The following is a 21,961-nucleotide window of genomic DNA, read 5'->3' as shown; positions in this document are numbered from 1 at the left end:
ACGTGGTGTGGTTTAAGGACGGTTATACACGGCAAAACTTACAACACATACAGAAATAAATAACATTGACGAAAAAATAAGCAGCATAAAACACAAGAGGCAGAATCAAAAACCTAAATCTATTTACATCAGAGCAAGATTACGCTCCAAAATATACATACTGGCCATCATCAGTAGAGGTGCAACAACCATCTCATTCGGAATTTTAAATTTTTTTGCATCTTCTCAAATGCTGCAATAAGGAAGCTCAGTGGGAGTTCAGCAAGTGCTGCAGCTACCTGGAACAGGCATTGGCTCTGATGTAAGAGAACTTCACCGTTAAGGAGAGAGAATTGGGTCTATAGGCCACTTTTCAGGCAGTAACTTGTAGGAAAGACTGATGGAACACAAGAGGGGGCCACTGGTGGTAGGCAGGTCGAGCAATCACATTGCTCGGTGACGTGTCCTCCCCCCAGTGTGGTGGCTGCAGAAATTTCTTTCCAGTGCTCAATGGGAAATACGCAACAGTTATGAACCTTCCCCACCCATACCCCCCACCCATTATGTAACTTAATTCTGGGCCAAAGCCTGGAGGCTTCGGCTATCTCAGCAAAGCTGACACTCATCGCCATGTTAACCTAAAGCCTCAGCAGGCTATTCTTCCACATGGGCATCGCGGCCCAGTCCAGTCCAGTCCCTTTTTAAAAAAAAAAACTAAGCAAGCTGACATCACCACACTTGCTGCCAAAGCCGATTCTAACACCCATGCCGTGCCCGAGACTCAATAACAGAACGTAGGCTGGAGGTCATGTCCACTCAGCATCACTGCCAAACTGACAGGTAGGCACATTCACGCACTCATTCACCCGGACAAGCTGGGTGACAAATAAATGGAAATGGGACCACCTGCCGATCAAAGGGGTTCCAAGACTCCAGAAAAGAAGTGTTGGCGGAGCTTTAGGTGTGGGAAACCAAGAGGCCAATGCGTTATTTTGGTCGGGCTAAGTGTGCTTTCTGGTGCAATCTACTTCCAGCAATGGGTTTCCAAAACACTAGTAACCAAAGTGGAGCACTTGCAGGATGACAGGGAATCAGCACACACCAGAACTCCCCAAGAAACATTTCCAAGACCAGTTTGTGGTGTGCCTGGGGCGAGCTATGCTCACACAAGCAAATGGGTACATTTCTCCTCCTGCTTCACCTGCACCCCCAGCCCAGCACCCCTCCCAAATCCCATTTACACAGACAGCATTATAAGAAATATAGCACTGCCCAATTCTCCAGTGTCGAACTCCACTCTCCCTGCCTTACCTCCTCAGCGAGGAATCTCAATATCTCCATAGGTTACGCCACAGTACAGGGACAAAATCTTCCAACAGCACATGTGACCCACACATCTGGATTGTTGGGAGTTTAATAAATCAGGCCTCCACAGATAAATCCACCATAAGAGGCTGACGTTGCTTCAAACGCCTGGCCCCAAGTGCAACAAAGTGTTCATGTTTCCTGATGATTTGCCAGAACGCTGCCCCTCAGCAAGACGAGTATTCCAGTGACACGCTACAGACGCAGTGCAAAAATAACTGGTCCAGTTGATGGGCCAGTGTACAGTCTTATAAACAACATGAATTGTTTGTGGGGGAGGGGGGGGGTAGGTGATGGGGAGGGATCGACTCCTGATGGGTGTCAGCATCTTTGACAAAATGACTGAACTAGACATTGGACACAACCCCAAGATGTGGGAACACTGTGGACCTGGCAAAGCCAAGCTACAGGTGTATATAATTCAGTGATATCCTCTATATCTCTATATTCCAGTACCAATACACCATGCAAATACAGAGTACAAACCTTGGAACCTTGGAGAGAGAGAGAGAGAGAGAGAGAGAGAGAGAGAGAGAGAGAGGGTCGGGGGAGGGGGGGGGGGGGGGGGTGGAGGGGGAAGAGAAAAGGATGCTATTGTTTTTTTCAAAAAGAAAGATATGTTCCACAAATTGTATATTCGTTAGGTACAATTCAAAGTCTTTTTTTTCTTTTACAAAGGTGTCATCAAACCCAGAATGCCTGTTACAAAACTGAACATCTCTCAGTCAACTTAACAAAACAGAGGGATGCATACAGCTCCCAGCCAGTGCTTCTTGGGTTCAGGGAAATTTAGATTGTATCCATTTTATTATTGGCCAACCAAAGACTCCATTTTGATTACACTACTGCCCCCCACTCCCCCAGCACCATGAGTGAGGGACATACTAGAAGTGTGAATTTAAGAGACCTGCCGTATTTTTATTCGACACCAGCGAGCATGTAGATGATGTACAGTGAGGCAAGAGTATCAAGGGAGAAGAATCCATGGTCTCTCTTTCGTTGAGGCGAATACACTGAATGTTACTTCAAGTGTTCTGGGGAGGTTCACGGTTAATGGGAGCAGCATTACGTTACTGCGCATCTAGCCTCAAGCATTAAGTTTAAGTGTGTTAACGAAAATACAAGGAAAGAATTTCATGTTAAGGGCTGTGCTTATTTTCTAGTATTGCATGGTAAGATTTTAGAGCCTGTGTATTTAATGAGGAAAGCACACGATTCATCAGCCCGGCAACAGACTAAGACCTGGCTGCGCGCTCAGCTGTTACAGATTCCAGAGAAAGTGAAATGGGTCCAGATGTGGGGGGGGGGGGGGTGTCGGCGACTCAGTTCTGAGCATTAAGTGGAGGAGCTACAAAACATTAAGACTTGCTGCCTGTAGCATTGAGAGAAAAGCCAACAGCCTCAGCTGGTTGGCAGGCAACCTGTTGAGCAGTCAGAAAGCCTCCTCACAGCTACAGCAATAGAACAACAAATTCGGCTGAGCAGCAGCTTAGGGATCGACCCCCAAGAAAATGGAAAGCCTACAGCTGTGCGAAATGCCAACTTTCTGGTGACTGCCACCATCCCAGTGTCTTGCTTGAAGGCCAATCTCAGGAAAACTGCACCATCAAGAGAGGGCCGTGCCTGGCATTCCTACCCGGCTAGCCAATCATTCTTGCTGTGAACCATTGCTTCAGGGCAAGATATTTTCGCACAGTTAAGAGGTTAAAAAAATTACAGTATTGCTCTTTACATAAATAAAGGCCCTTTCTGTAAGGAAGCTGGTACAGAATTATTTTGCTTTCTGTTTGCAAGAGAGGAAGAGAAGGAGGGGGAAGCAACACTGAATCTGGCTCAACAACCTACAGGCTGGCATTGCCAGCACTGAAGGCCAAGATGCAGGCGGAGAAGCAGGTCAAAATGCATGGAGGAAGGTCACACCGTGAATCCCAGGGGTGCCAGGTGGCACCCCACATCTTGCACAGAGCTGGGCATCTTGCAGGGAATGAGTCAACCAATCCTGTAACGTACTCGAGGGTCAAGCGACATCAAAAACCATCAGCACGGAACTGTGGCTTAATCATTATCCCAACCCCTGGTGGTTTTTTTAAGCATGGAATGTACTCTCAAATCTTTATACGTTTACCTGACATGTACCTTCCTGCAAGGGGGTTTAACCCTGGAGTACCTCTGTTACTGACGCAATTACTTCCTTACTAGTCCATAAATGCGGGGTTTTACAGGGAAGGGGTCCACATTCTAAGTGAATATCAACAGAGTCAAGGTTAAAGTGGGCGGCACAGGATTTTACTGAGGAAATAATATCCTATTTTACAGCAATGATACTTCTAGTGAAATACACCATTTATTACCATGAAGTGGGTGTGAGGAGAATCAGGTTCATTACACAATAACGTTCTCACCAGTTATCTACACATTAACCTTCCAGTTTGAGGAAATTGACTTTAACCCTCTAATTACCAGAATTCCTTCCTCAGATGCAGCATGACACCAAACCAATGAGTTCTACACCAAGAGGAATTGCGGCAATGCAATGGACACAAGCTACGAATTTTGTAGCAAGTGATATCATGGTGTGATATATATATTTATTTATATACATACACACACACATACACATAATATATATTTTATATCTATATATATAAAATATATATATATATATATATACTTCATTTTCCTCTTTCACTGCAGAAAACACAGTTGGGCTCAAATCACCAGAGTGTTTGACCAAAGTAAGCATGGTGGGGTCAGTTCGGGACCAAGCTTGGTCGGAAAAGGTTGAGCTCATAGTGGCAAGTCGAATATGGTTGAGCCTGGCTCAGGTCAATCTGAGCTAGGTGGGATCTGGCTGAGTTGGACTCAATTGCATCGAGTTAGGACGAGATCAGTTGCTGGGGGGTGGTGAGAACTCAGTCAGGTCAGGTTGAGCTGAGGTCAGTTAAGTCTGGTTGGATTAGATGATATATTTAAGAAATATATACATAATGCAAAACTGTGTTAAAGCTGTAAAACATTTTTGTATGTTATATAGTCCAACAATTTAATATATGTAGGGTAGCAGCACAGCTCCGTAAGACTTTGGCTTATTTTATGCAAACCTCTCTACTTAACTTGCATTAGCTCAAACTTGATATCAAGACTGAGCTCCAGCATTCAAGGTACTGATCTACTGGGGAAAGCATTAGCAACAGATTAAATGATGAGGCAAGCCTGCATCTGAGAAGTACCACAAAACAGTTCAAGTGTTGAGGTTCCTTCATTTGTGAAGGATTTATTTTCTATGCAGTTCTGTTTAGCAACTGTTTTGCTACAGAAGGATGAGAAACAAACAAGGGTCACTAGGTTAAAGGAGGCCTTAGAGAGACTGCCAAGGACATTTGCAAAACATCACCGGTAGGTAAATGTGTAAATTATACACAAAAAGTACAGCAGGTATATTTCTCCACCCCCCACCCCCTCTCCCCACCCACCACTCCAACTGCTGCCTCTCTGTACGGTGAAAACTCTTCTTGGGGTACAGTTCTGGAGCCAAAAGCTGCTCTCTGGAACTGCAGCAAGTGATCATTCTTCCTGTGTGAGCCAAAGAAATATCAGGCAATTCAACATTGGGTTGGGGAGGTAGGAGCTACCGGCACAGTTGAACTCAATTCTGTCCAAACCGGCTGTTCACAAACAGAGGGCATACCAGGTAGCAATCAGGAGCAGGAACTCCTGATTTAGTTGACGACAAGGAGGCCTGATACAGTATCGCCTGCCCAAACTGAGATTGGATAACGCAGCAGGTTCTTGGTGCTGCCTGATTAAAAGCCCTGATGAATTTACTGACTGGAAGTGTTAGTGTATTAACAGCTGCCTCAGAACCTCTGCAGCCCTCATTTATCAGGTGCTGCTGCTGCTAATTGGAAGAAACTCAACAGAAAAGAACAGAAAAGAGTTGGTTTAGGGGTGCAAGACTGCATTTGGATTGATGCCTTGGGATTAATATAACACATGACCATTGAAAGGCGGCAGCACCTGTCACAACACTTCCTTTAAAACGTGAGCCCATTGCTCAATTTGGAAACAGGATATTTTTTGAGGAACGGTTTGACTTTGTATTCGAGTCTACGAGGAAATTAAAGCAAGGTCAATTCTTTGTTCCTCACACATTGAGGCTGGGGGGTAGGAGGAGGGAGGGGGTGGGTGTCGGTGGTACGAGGTACAGCAGGTCTGAAAATGAAGCCAGACCTGGCAGTTTGTACAGCCTGAAGCTGCTATATTCCAGGTGGACGGAAACAAAACCTTTCCTCCCAACAACTTCCGGCTTAACCACTCGTACAATCACAGCTGACCAGCAACAGCAACCCTTGCACTGTCAGTGGTGTTCTTGGCTCAGGGTACTTGGTCAATGCTCCAAGTTGCAATGACACAGTAAGGATCTGTAAACTTTACAAATAGTTGCAGGGTGTTGGGTGACTTTTTAAGAGCATTAAGAATTTAAACTGGGTCACCAACGCACTTGGACAGTAAGCGTTTCCCAAGAGGGAACGAGATGGCACAAAGAGAACCACCCCCAAAAACCCAGATGGGTAATGAGTGGAGGTGGATTCAACACCCTGGTACCACAACGCAACGGGATCTGGACAGGCAACCAAACCCTTCTAGGTCCAGTTTCTAATCAAGCCCAGGAGAGGACAGCAGTACAACACGTTCTCTTGTGGGGTACTGGGGCCAGTTGGGGTGAAGTTGGCTCACCCCAAGATTCCTCTGCTGTAGGCGCCTGATGAACATCTGCCTCCAAGTGTGAAATTTGGAAGCATTTTTTTTCCCCCACGCAAAAGGTGCTGGAAATCCTGAATTCTCCTCAAAAGGCTGAGTGAATGCTGGGTCAATTGAAATCAAAGACTGAGATTGATAAATTTTTGTTGGGCTAGTGTATGAAGGGATGTGAAACCAAGGTGAGTAATTGGATTTGCAGTACAGGCCAGCCACAATCTAACTGGATTGCAAAGCAGGCTCGAAGGGAAGAATGGAACACTTCTGTTGCTACATTTTTATGAATGGGTGACGGAACCCCCGCACAGGACACAGTGCGATAGGGAGGGTAATGGAGTGGGGCAGAAAATAAAGGTAATACTAGAAGATAAGCCGTAAGATTCATGAGAGTCAATGCACTGTTACTCCAACAAGTACGATAACAGGGGACAAGCAAGGCAGCTTGAAGTTGGGCAAGAATTATTGCAGATCAGGAAGCAGATGACTAGGAGAAAATTCAGAATATCTTTGGTGACCAGATTTTGAGCAGAGACCAGTCACCCAGTACAAAAAATGAAGCGTTGACCAACACTGGAGATAGATTGGAACCAATTGAATGTGTACTCAATTGTAAGAAAGTTAAAGAAAACATTATATTGAGCCACTAGCACTAAGCCTACATTGTGTTATATGGGAAAGGAGGGGTTCTATATACATAGGCCACTTGAACAATAAATATACTCAAAATGGCGGCGGCGAATATAGTCTATTGCACGGAGTCGGCCAATACGGTATGAGTTAAATATCACTTCACTGAAATAAAAATTAAAGAGCCCAATAGGAGAGAATCAACTATTTCACACCATCTCATGTGCACTTTCAATTTTTTTTCAAAAAGCAAAGATTATTTTTCCTCTTTGCACCCTGTGGAGTTATGTGGCTCAGAGGCCAACCAAAAGGGACACAGTTATATAAAACATTGGAATTGAAAGGATTGCTCACTAAACAGGCAGATGACACACACTATACTGTACAGGTGAGAGCTCTGGGTCATTAGACCTCAAGGCAAGGCACCAACCCCCGGAAAAAATCAGCTAAGGCCAGTGCTTCACCCTCTGGTCTTAAGGTTTCCGTCAAACGGATCGACTTGTAGCACTGTTGAAGAGAAGGAAAAACAGAGGTCAAACATATTGTCATGTAAACAGGGACACCTTCCCTTCCAGAACGCCTTTCATGACCTCAGATGTTCCCAAGCGTTTAACAGCTTATAAGCACTTTTGAAACATAGTCATGTAGTCAGTTTATAATGTAAAACAGTTAAAAAGAAAAGACACTAAACAACAAAACAATAAAGGTACTTCTAGCCTTAAAGAGAATGCAAACTCTGACAGTGCAGTTTGCATTAATTTCACCTGAACCCAAGAATATGTACTGCCATCAAAAACGCTGAGCTTTGCTGGCGCCTCAGTGAATAAATGCACCTCCTGGTGTGCTACTGTCATGGGTTACAACATAGGTTAGATACAGAGTAAAGCTCCCTCTACACATTGTCCCATCAAACACTCCCAGGACAGGTACAGCACGGGGTTAGATACAGAGTAAAGCTCCCTCTACACTGTCCCCATCAAACACTCCCAGGACAGGTACAGCACGGGGTTAGATACAGAGTAAAGCTCTGTCTACACTGTCCCCATCAAACACACCCAGGACAGGTACAGTACGGGGTTAGATACAGAGCAAAGCTCCCTCTACACTGTCCCCATCAAACACTCCCAGGCAGGTACAGCACGGGGTTAGATACAGAGTAAAGCTCCCTCTACACTGTCCCCATCAAACACTCTCAGGGCAGGTACAGCACGGGGTTAGATACAGAGTAAAGCTCCCCCTACACTGTCCCCATCAAACACTCCCAGGACAGGAACAGCACGGGGTTAGATACAGAGTAAAGCTCCTCCACACTGTCCCCATCAAACACTCCCAGGACAGGTACAGCATGGGGTTAGATACAGAGTAAAGCTCCCTCCACACTGTCCGCGATGGTGCCTGAGCCCTAACTTCAGAACAAGACACCTATTTTTTCAAATCTTCATTTCAGTGGAACATTATCTATTTCTTACTCAATTGGCAGATTGCGCAATAAACTATTGCTCCACTATTTTCAATATACTGTGACATCCACCCCCCCGCCCCAAACCTAACTAGCTTCTTGGAAATTGACAATTTGCACTATAACAGCTGTTTTGTGCTGCTGGCTGACTTACAGGAGCCTCCCCGCCAGTGTACTTCACAAAAGATCCTTGTCAGCTGGTTGAAAAGCGCATAATCCCATGAATCTGGACAGGATTTAAATCCAGATCTTGGAGGAAATTTGCAGGAGGCCATTAAACCCCCACCTAGACTGCTCCACCACTCAATAAGCTCCCGGGTGATTGGTTCTCTCCACTCGCCTTAATATCCTTGCCTAATAAAAAATCCATCAATCTCGGTTTGAAATTTTAAATTGGCCCTCCAGCTTTTTGGAGGGACAGCGTTCAGATTTCCACTACCCTACGTGAGAGGAAGTGTTCTCTGACATCGCCCTTGAACGGCCTAGCTTTAATTTTAACGTTGCACCCTCTTGTCCTGAACTCTCACCACCAGAAATAGTTTCTCTCTCTCTATCCTATTAACTCATCTCAAACCCCTCAGTTATTGTCTTCTCCTACACTCATGGCTACACAAGCCTAGTCTGTACAGTCTGTTCTCATAATTTAACCCTATCAGCCCAGTGGCAGCCAGTCCCAATCATCGGTGCATTCTCTCTAGCGGAGAGCTGCTTCTTCTGAACGCTTGGCAATCTTACCTTCTTTTTCGTGAGCTCTGCAGCATCAAGTCCCTACCACCTTGCCTAGCAGTTGCACTGTTGTTTGTTTTGCGTCTGCATGCCCCTTGGCTGGCGCAGCTGGCGTAACGAGGCATCGCCGTACTGGATTCCTGAGCCCATGCGCTCAGGGTCTAGCTCACCTGCAGGTTTGCAAAAAAACAAGAGCACCTTTAATGCAGGGGAGGTGTCCCAAAGCACGTCACAGGAGAGTTGCAAACAAAACTTGACTGTGAGCCAGGTAAGGGGACATTAGGGCAGGTGACTAAAGGCTCACAGTCAAACCTCAAGGCATGAGGGGTTTAGCAAGGTTTTGGGTGGGAATTTCAAAGGTTAGGGCCTCAGGGCTGAAGGTACAGATGCCAACATTGGGAGCGAAGCAAATCGAGAAGTAAAAGAAGCCGGAATTAGAGGAGCGAGGCCACGGAAGGACGCAAGGGTGAGAATTTTAAATTTGAGCCTGGATCGAGGGCCAACGGAAGTCGACAAGAACAAAGGTGAACAGGGCTTGGCGTGAGTTAGGATATGGGCAGAGTTTTAGTTGAGCTTAAGTTTACGGAGGGTAGAAGACCAAAAGTCAGCCAGGAAAGGATTAGAATACTGGAGCACTGAAATCTCCGTTTGACATGAGTTGCTCTGAATTAGTGACTTTAGGCATATGCGGCAGCCATTTTGCCATGTCAAAAAATACAACAGCCACGAGATTCACAACCAGTTAATGCATTTTGCCCTTGGCTTAAGAGAGCAATGGCGCTGTGAGATTTCCCTACTCTGCACTGAAACATCACCATGGGATCTCCTGGCAGTCCCCTGAGCGAGGAGACGTGGTTTAAAAAGTCTCACCCCGTTATATTAAGGATTCAGTTGCAGAAAAGAAACGGAAGCCTCTTGTTATACAAGATCTGGATCAGTCAGATGTAATGAGAGACGGGGTGGAGAAAAAGGGTGACCCTGGGCCGGAATGGGGGCAGTGGGGGAAAACAACATGAGTGGTCAGATACGTTACAATTGCTATCCACAGCCAGACAGTGTACATCAAAAATCACGTGACACTTGACTGTGATGCTTGTCACAATTGAATAACTTGCCAACACTTGGAATCTGAGCCAACAAGTAAGGAACGACCACTCTTGGGTAACTCGGAACCTGCTCACCAACGAAGCTAAAGGTGGGGGGGGGGGGGGCGGGTAATGGTGGCGGAGAAAGAGTGTGATAACTGATTTGTCAGCAGGTGAAAGATAGAAAGGTGTGCAATAATTATTTTGCTTTACCTGATTCAATTTTATTTAAAATGGTCCTAGCACACTTCAGAAATGCTTCTTCCACATTCTCTCCAGTCAGTGCACTGGTCTCCAGAAACATCAGCTCTGTGCCGGAGAAACCAAAAGAGCTTGTGAGCCGCTTCACAGTCACACGCATTCACCAGAGATTCTGTGCACACAACTGGTACCATGTGGTCCAAAGGAGTCGCAATTCCCAGACAGGGAAACAACTCACAAACACTCCCGTCCTCACTAATAGTGTCTCTCTCTCTCAGCCACATGACTGCTGGGGCTTACAGGTGACTCTTTCACAGGGCAAAAAGTGTTCCATTGTGGCCAGTTAAGTGTGTCTCCTAGGGCTGGCTTGCACAGATCTCATGAATGCCTGGGTTGCAGCCTCCGCTCTCAGTCAAGAATCTTACAAATAGGGAGGCGGCCGTTTATCCTTCTGGGTCTGTGTTGGCTCCTTGAAAGAGCTATCCAATTCATCCCCACTTTCCCTGCTCTTTCCCCATAGCCCTGCACTAGTGTTCCTTTTCATATCTGTATCCCATTCCCTTTCGAAAAGCACCATTGGAGCTGCTTTCACCACCCTTTCAGGCAGCACTTTCCAGATGGTGAATGGCCCTGTTTTTGAGGGAAAACCAAATGGTGGCCAGGTGCAAGGCTCGGTGTGGCGAAGGGTCTCAAAGAGCAGATGGTCACAGGTTCTATATCACATGGAGTTTGCTGATCTTAACTGGGATACCACAACCAATGTCTCTATCCCTGGGTTAGTAAAGAGTAAAACACAGACCGGGTTCAGTACTTCTGATCATTTATTGGATTGCTGCAGTCACTTTCCCATCGGGAATTATCCAGTGGTTCCAACGTTCCATTCCTGGTCTGAGCCAGGACAAGAACTGAGATGCTATTTTGTTTGGGGAGAAGTGTAAAAAAACCATCAGGGTTACCCGATTGTTCACAATTCAACGCCCTATGCTGGAAAGTTGATTTTTGTGGGCATTTGAGTGAGAATAAGATCAGGATTGGCTGTGAAGCCCCCTTGGTCAAATAGAATGCTGCCATGCAATGTTCAACTCAATTTACAAAGAATGGTCTTTCTTTTTTTTCTCTCTTTTTATTATTCGTTCATGAGATGGGCATCGCTGGCTTGGCCAGAGTTTACTGCCCCTGTTCAGAGGGCAACCACATTGCTGTGGGTCTGGAGTCACATGTAGGCCAGGTCAGGTAAGGACGGCAGATTTCCTTCCCTCAAGGGAATTAGTGAACCAGATGGGTTTTTGCCACAATTGGCAGTGGTTTCGTGGTCAATATCAGATTTTTAATTCCAGATTTTTATTGAATTTAAATTTCACCATCTGTTGTGGTGGGATTTGAACCCAAGTCCCCAGGGCATTGCCCTGGGTCTCTGGGATACTAGCCCAGTGACAATATCACCATGGTATTGTCCACTGTCTCCCTCAGGCTCCTCCAGATGGCAAACCTTAGTTGGGCCAGAGTTAAAGCCAACAACCACCCTGTTGTAGGTCAATAAAGATCTTTCCTCAGACTAGCAAATGCTCAGCTTGGCTGGCTGATAATTGAATTGGTGAACAGTTACCATTTTCTTGTGCAAAGCGTGATGCCTCCAAGAACGTGACCTCTCGATCTGCATCCAGGTCCTTCTTGTTTCCACAGAGAATAATGACTATATTGGGGCTGGCAAGCGTCCGGGCATCCGTCAGCCAGTTTGTGAGTGCGTTGTAGGTCTCACGGCTTCACAGGGCAAGAAAACAAAGGATATCAGTTACATTTATTTTTGTTGGGTAAGGGTTTTGAGGGTTCCTGAACCAAGGTGGGTAGATGGAGTTAAGGTATAAATCAGAATAAACAGCACAGAAACTGGCTTTTCAGCTCAACAGATATTATCTAAATGAGTGGTGCAACAGGCTTGAGGGGCTGAATGGCCTCTTTCTGCTCTTATACTCCTTCCATTTTATGACAAGCCTGTCGCTGATGTTAGGATTCCTCCATTTTTCACCCACACAATGAAAGTTGCTGTCATGGAATCGTATTGGTTAACTTTAGCAGTTCAGAAAGGTCAGTGCAGGCTTAAGGCCAACTGGACCACCTTGCTCACCTTTCTATCAATAGTTCTCCCACCACAGAACTCAACTTCAATTTTTCCATAACTTTGCCTCCATTATCCTATCTGGAAGTCTGTTCCCACATACAGTTCAATCTGTGTTTGGAATACTTCATGGCATCAATTGTGAACTTTGTTTTTACTAGTTTCCTGCCCCTGTGCCCTGCATTTGTGGGTTAATTTAGCAATACTACAGCTCTACTTTTTTATTCTGTTCAGTATCATGTGAATCTCTATGAAGTACTCAAACAAGTTGAAGCGCCTGTGGTTTTCTAACCTTTATCTCATAATTCATTATATTGACATAATAAATCAGGCCCCCGAACCCCCTCTGCTCTGCATCTATGGCCAGGGTAATCTCAGAATGCCTTGGGTGACCAAAACTAAGCACAGGACTCCAGGTAAGACATGATGTGAATACTGCAGAGTCTCAGTATGAATGCCTCAGACTTGTAGTCTAATGAAGCATCTTACGATGTTTCATCATCTTGAAGGTGCTTTACAAATACAAGTTGAAGCAGCACAACTTGATTGGCGACTGGACTGATGAAATCAAAAGAAAAACCAGTTCAACAGGAAACATGATGTCCTGAAGAAAATTTGAGAAAAGGGAGGGAGCGAGTGGAAGATAAACAGCATTCTGTAATTTTAGAGTGGCCACATTTGTTAATCTGACTGGGGAAAATAATCAAGCATCTTTACCCAAGATTTACCATGAAATAGACAGAAAAAGCTGGCAATGTTCAGGTCAGACAGCATCTGTAGAGAGAGAAACAGCTAACATTTCAAGCCAGTGGCCAAAATGTTAATTGTCTCTCCCTCCACAGGTGCCTGTCGACTTAAGAGTATTTCCAGCAATTCTTTTTATATTTCAGGTTTCCAGCAATCACGGTATTTTTTGTTCTGGTTATTCAAATTCTGCTTCCGTTAAGCACTTCCTTCACACACAGTGAAGACATCGATGAGGAGGAGGAACAAGTTCAGTGAGATGTTTCTACTGTAAAGCTGTCACCAGAACTGCAATGTAATGAGGTGAGAGAAAATAAGCAGTGTTCTTTACCAGTGAAAGCCACCTACATTACCTCCTCCAGAATGACTGAAACAGAATTCAATCATGTGTCAGAGGAAAATTTAGAGACTGGCTTTAAAAAATGATTTGAGACAGATAGAATAGAGTGGTTTAAAGACTCGTGCTAGGCAGCTGAGTCATCAAAATAGGCTCCTTAACTTGGTGTCTCATAGCAAAGTACTATTCAGACTTTCTAGTTTCTAAGAAAAAATGAGGCTGTTTGATATGTGTCAGCCAGGATACAGTTTTTGCCAAGAGGCAGGATTAATTGACCATTGATTCTTTAAAGAAGAATGGACATTTTTCAGTGAAAACTGCTCCTCAGGCATCAAGGATAATTGCAAAGGACAAACAAAACTACCCATGTGGCTGAAAGGGTACAGTTCGTTCTTTTGTCTGCTTAAATGTTAGAAATCATTAATAAATAGTCATTTGGTAGTACAGAACTTGAGTATTGCTGAAAAGAAGAGACATGACTAAGCTTTTTGTCTTGCACTCATCAGGACACTCGCAAGAATACCAATATAGGTGGTGGGGGGGGGACAACAATTTATACTGTATGTGAAGAGTGCTGATTGGTTGGCGAGTGGCATTGCCATGGAGAATGCACCACTGATGGTGACAGACAGTTAACTACCAAGCATTGTTTGAAATTTAAACCAGGCATTTGAGAACAGGTGAAGCTAGCTGTATCACGCTGTTACTATGCAGTAGCAACGAGTGATATTCACCACTAACAGGATGCTGTCGTCAAGCCAAAAAGACGTTCTGCCTATCTCACAAATCAGTAATGTGGTATATAAATTTCAGTGTCGGTGTGATGCTATGTAGACCGTACATCCCAAAGACTGGCAGATCAAATTAAACAGCATGTCCCAGCAACTGTTTGCAATGGGCAGGGTACAGAACGTGCCCAACCAGCCCGTGCTTGCAAAACTCAAAACATAATGTCCAACATTAGATGTGATTCTGTGATTGGACAACATTTGCTAAATAATCCTCAATGTGCTAAGAATTACAGATTGTTAGTTGGGCTTGCAACATGACACATTTGCCTGTACTGGAAGCTACGTATATTAATACGCAGGGCCCTGTTCTTTGCAGACAGAAAGAACATGTACATACATTGCGCCTGTTTCAACTAAACAAACTAAGTGACAGCCATTCGCTGACTCGTTCCTCAGGGCAATGCCCTGACCAATCAGGGTCAAGCTGCCCCTTATATTGATATTCGTGCAAGTGTCCTGATGAATACAAGGCGAAAAGCTTAGACATGTCTCTTTTTCAGCAATACTTAAATCATTAATAGTTTAAGTGCCTGATTATGAAAAGTTTGACCTACAAAGCAAACCTGCCTTTGAAATTTCAGTTAAAATCCTCAAGGACTGGTGAGGTTTACTTCCCTACGATGCTCTGCTTATTGAACACTAGGCAGCCAAAAGGACAGGTTCTATGCAGACTTTCCTCCATTACGATTCAGAGATTCATCAACAAAAAGGTTACTGACAGGACTGAATATACAGAATCCTTTTACTGTTTTAGAAAAGTTTATGTACAAAGTCAAGTATTATATCACTAGTACCTTATATGCACTTCCACTTAAAGTAATTATTTTGTGTGTAAATAAATTCAACTGCTAGTTTTAGCCCCAATGATACGGTCTAACAATATAATATTCACTGCCTTTAACAATGGGCGCTGTGGTGGGAGGACAATTGTTGGTCCTGCTACTCCAATTACTTAACACACACAAGTGAAAGTTTAAACTCTCAGGAGACTCAGCTCTGCTTATGGAAAGGTTGGATTTTTTTGAAGAAAAAACCTGAATTTTAACAATCAAACTGTGTCATTCTGAGCTAGATAATGCTACAGCAAAGCGGCCAGTGTCTGTCAAGGCAGCCATTAGAGGCGGTGAATAAAGGTATCACACAAGAGGCATTATTAAGTCTGACAGTGAATTAATGTAGTACAATTTTTACAGTTGCATACTGGTACCAATACAAGTGACAAGTAGATCAGTATGCTGATCTTTTCCCCCAGAGGTATCCTGATTGACACTTCTGTCCGTAGAATTTCCCTTGGCTCTGGGGACAACTGTATTTCTCTATCCAAGCTGCAAGCTGCAGTTTATTTGGTTTGGCTGTAGCCGAGATTTCCTCGTACTCAGCTCCACTGCCTGGAGTGTTGCCCAAGAGTTCTTAGCTACTCATCTGCCAATGTGCTCATTTTGTTTTAAAATTATTTTATGCATTGCGTGTGCAGGGTTTCCTACTTTCCAGATTAACAGTCTAGTTTTTGCAGACTATGTTGCAGCTACTGGGCTTATTGGTGTTAATACATCCCAAGATGTGAACAGACACTACTAGTTTCAATAGTATTTCAGTGAAGTACAATGGTGGGGCTGTAATATTTACATGCTATGCCCATGTGAATGGTACAATTATAAATGCTGTCCTTCCAAACCCGGGAAGTAGTTGGAAAGAGCATTTTCAGCAGCATACTTCTAAGGGCAAAATACAGGTGGTGATTAGACCATAGGAAATCATTACATTCGCACCCGATCCTGTCCGACTCAATGGCCGAGCACACCCTATTGCAGCAGAATGGACAGCAAGCGACAGCGGAAGCTCTTAACATAGGTTGCCTTTCTTTATTTAGCCGATCTTAGCCAGGGCAGCGGCAGCAGCACTAACTACATTCTAGGGTTTGAGCCGGGACGTGGCGTGCTCAGTCACCAATCCGAATCCAACTGAGGGAGTCAGTGGTGATAATCACGCTGCAGCTCATCTGTGGGCTCATTCAGGAGCAAAGAAACAACATTCCTTTCACCTTTGTTCCAAAAAAGAGGACCACAAGGTTGTCAGCTGCAACTGAACTACAGGCCCTAAGCTGTCCTTCACTTTATATTAGTACTGCCTGAAACCTCATGAACCTTTATTGCATAGAAATTGCAGCACAGAAACAGACCATTCGATCCAATTGATCCATGCCAGTGTTTAAGTTCGTCATGAGTCTTCTCACAACTCACTTCATCCCATCCTATCAGCATATCCTCCTATCCCTTTCCCTCTCATCCAGCCTCCCCTTAAAAACATCCACACTATGCGCCTCAACTGCTCTAGGTAGCAGCGAGCTCCATATTCTCATCACTCTCCGAATTCCTCATTCGATTTATTAATGGCCTCCTTGCATTTGTGACCAGAGCAAAGTACTGCAATGCTGGAAATCTGAAATAAAAACAGAATATGCAGCTGGTCTGGCAGCATCTGTGCAGAAAGGAACAGTTAACACTTGAAGGTTGGTGTCCTTTTGTCAGAAGTGTTTTCCTAAATTTCATGGCGTTTTACAGTTCAGGGCAAGAGCAGGGAATAAAACTGATGCAGTCATCGATGCACGCGAATAAAAGGTGAAAGAGGGCACCCGAGTAGGACGAGAACAAAGTACACTCTACATATCCCATGAAAAGGCAGCCATAGCCGGATCCATATGGGTTCCCATAGCAACACTTTTTACTTGGAGGAAGTGAGTGGAGGTAAAGGAGAAGTTGTTCAATGTGAGAACAAGTTCAGCTAGGCAGAGATGGGGACTGGTTAGGTTATTTTTATACATTAGTTCATGGGATGTGGGCATCACTGGCTAAGCCAACATTTATTGCCCATCCTTAATTGCCCCCGAGGTGATGGTGAGCTGCCTTCTTGAACCGCTGCAGTCCACGTGGTGTAGGTGCACCAACAGTGCTGATAGGGAGGATTTTGGCCCAGCAGCAGTAAAGAAATGGTGCTATATTTCCAATCAGGGTGGCGAGTGGCTTGGAAGGGAACTTCCAGGTGGTGGTGTTCCCATGTATCTGCTGCCCTTGTCCTTCTAGGCTGTAGCGGTCATGGGTTTGGATGGTGTTGTCTAAGGAGTCTTGGTGAGTTCCTGCAGTGCATCTTCTAGATGGTATACACTGCTATCAACGTGTATCGGAGCAAATGAATGTTTGTGGATGTGGTGCCAATCAAGTGGGCTGCTTTGTCCTGGATGGTGTCGAGCTTCTTGAGTGTTGTTGGAGCTGCACTCATCCAGGCAAGTGGAGAGTATTCCATCACACTCCTGACTTGTGCCTTGTAGATGGTGGACAGGCTTTGGGGGGGGGTCAGGAGGTTAATTACTCGCTGCAGGGTTACTCGCTTCTGACCTAATCTTTTAGCCACAGTATTTATTTGGCTAGTCCAGTTGTCACGAAAAGTCGATTACCGCCACAAATTACTTACAGGCATATTGAACATTTTAAGGAAGATGAGTGTGTTTTTAAAGAAGCACAAGCAAGGACAGTGAGAACAGGATGGCTGATATTGTAAAGTGACCACTTTCTGGAAAATTCCTATGTGGATTATACTGACAGGCCTGTCCTGAGAGAACATAGAATGTCGCATCTGAAAAAGTGACATGGCCTTCTTTAAGCAGGGACACTTGAAAGGGTGATAAGGAAGATGCAAAGGCTGAACTTTAATCTCCTGTGGCTGCAGAGACAAAGACTGATCACCATGTCTCAGCAGTCATCTAAAATCCATCTCTTGTTGATTTATCTCAATGTGTAAAATGGTCAGAGATCAAAGAAAACAGACTCTGGGTGCAAGGCATGTTTTTTTTTTCCCTTACAGGAATACACAGGGAAAAATGGATGAAAAAGCCTGCTGCAGAGCAGTGCACCGTGTGCTCGTGTGCTGCAGTCACCCCTGCAGTTGCAGCCGAAATCTCTCTCGATCTCTCTCTGTTGCTGGGGGCAAGGCTCTGCAGAAGCCACAATCAAATAGGAAATAGGACAGCTTCTTCATCTATGCTGCAGAACCAAGTGTCTCCAAACCAACTGTGAAACTGCCAAAGTCAGCTCTACCAGAATCACCCAACTTAACAGCCGCAACATTTCGCCATCAGGGACAAGCCAAAGACTGATTCATATACATTTTTAAAAAACTTTTATTATTTAACTTCTCATTTCAGATGTGCGTGCGTGTTGTGTTGTGTCTTTATTTTTCTTCTCAGGTTTTTTGTAACTAATAAACGTACTCTTTTTTTTGACTCAAGAAAGCCTGGTTAAATTGACTCCTAAAAAATAAATACATTTGGAATGGGAAAAGGTATCCACGGGGGAAGGGATCCCTTTTAAATTAACCTTGTTGTGACCAACCGAGGGGGTTGAATAAAGAAGGGAAGCCGGCTCATTCCGCCTCACCCGGGAGCATAACAAAATTGGAGGCCCATTCGGGAAGTTAACAAATTGGGGGACCTTGCCCGGGGACCAGTCATAACACAGTTCAGTTTCTGGTCAATGGTAACCTGCAGGATGTTGATACTGGGGGATTTAGCGATGGTAATGCCATTGAATGTCAAGGAGCGATGGTTAGATTCTCTCCTGGAAGCTCCCCTCCAAGGTACACACCATCCAGGCTTGGAACTATGTCGCCCTTCCTCCACTGTCAAAAGGGTCAAAATCCTGGAAGTCCCTCCCTAACAGCACTGTGGGTGTACCTGCACCACATGGACTGCAGCGGTTCAAGGCGGTGGCTCACCACCACCACCTCAAGGGCAATTAGGGATGGGCAATAAACGCTGGTCAAGCCAGTGACGTCCACATGCGGACAAACACTCAAGTGACGCTCACCAGTTTATAGAATGGCCAGTTGGGCAGGCCTGCCCGACTCCATGACAATGAAATTATAGGAGATAGGAAGGGGAAAATCTATGCTACTTGCTTCACTTTTGCCTAGAGACCATAAAATATTGCATGTGTCACTCCCACATTTAAGTAAAAAGCCTTAAAGCTGAATAGCTTGATCCATGAATACATAATTTACACAAGTAAACACACCTTGTGATGTCGTATACCAAAAGTGCACCTGCGGCTCCCCTATAGTAACTCCTTGTTACTGATCTGAAAGAGACAAGACAGAGATTAGGCAATGCATCCCAAAGACTGAATCAGTAAATGTACAACACTGTGGGGTACTGAACCACTCAGAAGATCTCAGAATCCATCCTGGGTCTGGGCTGCAGACAGAACTGCAGTAAGGGTACCATAATTTGCCTGGGTTAGGGAGGATAGCATTGTACGACTCAGCGATCTCCACACAATACCAGGCAAAGAATGGATGTAACACAGCTGTGCTCACATAGACCATTGACTGCATAGGCACAATGCTTGAAAATAGCCACTTAAGCAATGTAGCAGAGGATGATCCAAAGGCTCCTGAATCCATACACCAGCAAATAGACACCATATTTAGGTGAGGAGGGACACAGAAGAAATAACAGGCTAAATAACACAGCGATTCTAGTCTCAGATTAGTTGGGGAGGGAATGACCAAGGAATTTATGCAGAATTGTCTGGATCCAAATTGGTATTAATCATGATCAACAGAGGCCTCTAGGACTAGGTGTGAACTCAGCTGCTTTTTGTTTAGCATTGCATCTGAGATAGTTCCATGCGACATGCCTGCTGTCACACTCCTTTCCACTCCTAAATGTCAAACAACATTGAGGATTACTCTGAAGGCTGGCATGACTCCCAGGGGAAATAAATTTGTGTTATCTTATTCTAGCAACCCAGTGCTTTTCTGAAAAATCAGAGCAAATCAGCTGTTCTGTCAGTCACTAAGTCCATCAACTGCATTCAGGGAAGGGTGATGTACGTATAAATAGCACCAACACTGGGCAAGAAATGCGCCCAGAAAAATGCCAGAGAGTGAAGTTCATTGGGTCCCATGCATTTATCCCTCTTTTTAAGACACCAACATGCAGTGCAATGTCCTTTAATGGGACTATCTGAATGTGCAAGCCATTCCAGTGGATTATTTGATCATGGGCAGGGGACTTTGACCATTGCAAGCAGCACAGCAAAACTCAATAATCCTCTCACCAGACATCCACAGATGCAGAGTTCCCAGAAAGGGTCATCAGATCACCATGAGGAATGGAAGAGAGCCGCCCTGCAAGACTTTTCCAACTTTCGCCAAGTGTTGCGACCCTACTTTTAAATCAGCTCAGAGCAGGAATCGAACTTGGGGCACTCCTGATCACTCTGGTTTACCAGGTCTCAATGTTGTGCCTCTCTGGAGGGCAGAAGCTTGAGAAGCATTAAAACTGTTTCACTGAGCAGAGTATAAAACACAGGTTCAGTTGGTTAAGACATCTTGCAATGGCTAGAGATCAGATAAAATCCTGCGTCTCTGCCGAGTCCCTCAACGATCTTCAGCTAAGATAATCAGGAATTGCGGTTATGCTAGTACACTTGGATGGGAATAACTGCATCTCAAACCAATAAAAACTGAGCAGGCAAACCGTGATGCACAAGTCAAGGATGACAACATAGCGGAAGAGTCCAAAAAACAAGCAAGTGAAAGTGTTGGGTTTGTAGCTAGAGGGATAGAATACATAATCAAATGCTGAATTTCTCTGCAGGCCCTTAGTTAGGCCTCAGATGGAGTAAGGTTTACAACTTCGATCACTCCATTATTGTAAAAACATTGGCAAAAGGTACACTACAGGGTCACTGGGACGTTACCAGGGATCAGGACTTAGTTATCAAGACAAGCTTGATAAGTTAGGGCCTTTTTCCACCAAAGTGAATAAGATCAATGCGTGGCCTGATAAAGGTTTTCAAATTGGTGATGCTAGAATGTTTCAACTGATCCGAGGAAGGGCACAAATTTAAGCAATTGACAGAAAGAACAGATGAAAGGCTAAAAAAAGTCTTCCGTGTTTAGAAGCGGAATTCTCAGTCAGACACTGTTGAAAGTGAATTAGATGCTTTCAAAAGGGTATGGGGGGGGGTGGTGAGTGGGATTAGATGGGGTAACTCTTGAGAAAAACACCTACGCAGAACTGATAGGCCGAATAGCTGGGTTCTGAGCATGATTTCTTATGCTTGGGGGAGATACCGAGACCCACAGATCGAGAGAGCTGAACCATCATTGGAGACAGAGATCAGCCCGGGGTGGTTCAGCACCCCGCTGTGGCAAGTTGTTTACAAGTGATACAATTCTTTACTGTGGCAGCCACAAACAGAAATACAGAGAATATCTATGTGGCTCACCTGAAACGTTCCTGTCCCGCTGTGTCCCAGATCTGTAGTTTAACTGTCTTGCCCCCTACATTAACTACCTTCGATCCGAACTCGACACCAATTGTGTGGTTGGAGTCCTGTTTGACTGGAGACAAAGTAATGACATGGTTACCAAAGGAGCTCATAAAAGTAAAGGTGTAAACTATGACACTCCCACCAGCCATTTAGCAGCGCTGGATGCTGAATATGGTTTTGCTAAAAATAAAAAGAACCTGGATACCAGCCTGTATTGAGTTAGCAGATCTGGGCTAGGTGGCAAGACTGGTACAATTTGCTCAGTGTACTGGCTGGAAGAGGGTTTGGAGGTGTGGAGAGAGAACACAATCAGCCCCGAATTCTGTTCCTGCTCACTGTCCAGTCAGTCATTCTAGAAAGTACACTCATGGGCGCTGCACAATCGGGTTCAGCTGCAATGTCCCGCCCAATTGCCACCTCTCAAAGTGGACACGAATAA

The 21,961-nt window shown here is 44.7% G+C and overlaps 1 protein-coding gene across 1 annotated transcript in view; it reads right to left on the bottom strand.

Moving 5' to 3' along the window:
* Positions 1-4,584: 4,584 nt before the first annotated feature.
* rab4b (RAB4B, member RAS oncogene family) overlaps positions 4,585-21,961 on the bottom strand; it is a 35,923-nt gene continuing 18,546 nt past the window's right edge. Inside the window, exons 3-8 of the mRNA XM_078533309.1 lie at positions 21,478-21,592; positions 19,255-19,317; positions 11,807-11,961; positions 10,213-10,308; positions 8,924-9,084; positions 4,585-7,236 (exon numbers count right to left, since the gene is read on the bottom strand). Coding sequence (XP_078389435.1) covers positions 8,969-9,084; positions 10,213-10,308; positions 11,807-11,961; positions 19,255-19,317; positions 21,478-21,592 — 545 coding nt within the window. The 3' untranslated portion in view covers positions 4,585-7,236; positions 8,924-8,968. The remainder of the gene's footprint in view (positions 7,237-8,923; positions 9,085-10,212; positions 10,309-11,806; positions 11,962-19,254; positions 19,318-21,477; positions 21,593-21,961) is intronic.

This window comes from Cetorhinus maximus, chromosome 32, assembly GCF_964194155.1.
Source record: "Cetorhinus maximus chromosome 32, sCetMax3.hap1.1, whole genome shotgun sequence".
Lineage (NCBI taxonomy): Eukaryota > Metazoa > Chordata > Chondrichthyes > Lamniformes > Cetorhinidae > Cetorhinus > Cetorhinus maximus.
This window is presented reverse-complemented; position numbering and strand designations above follow the sequence as displayed.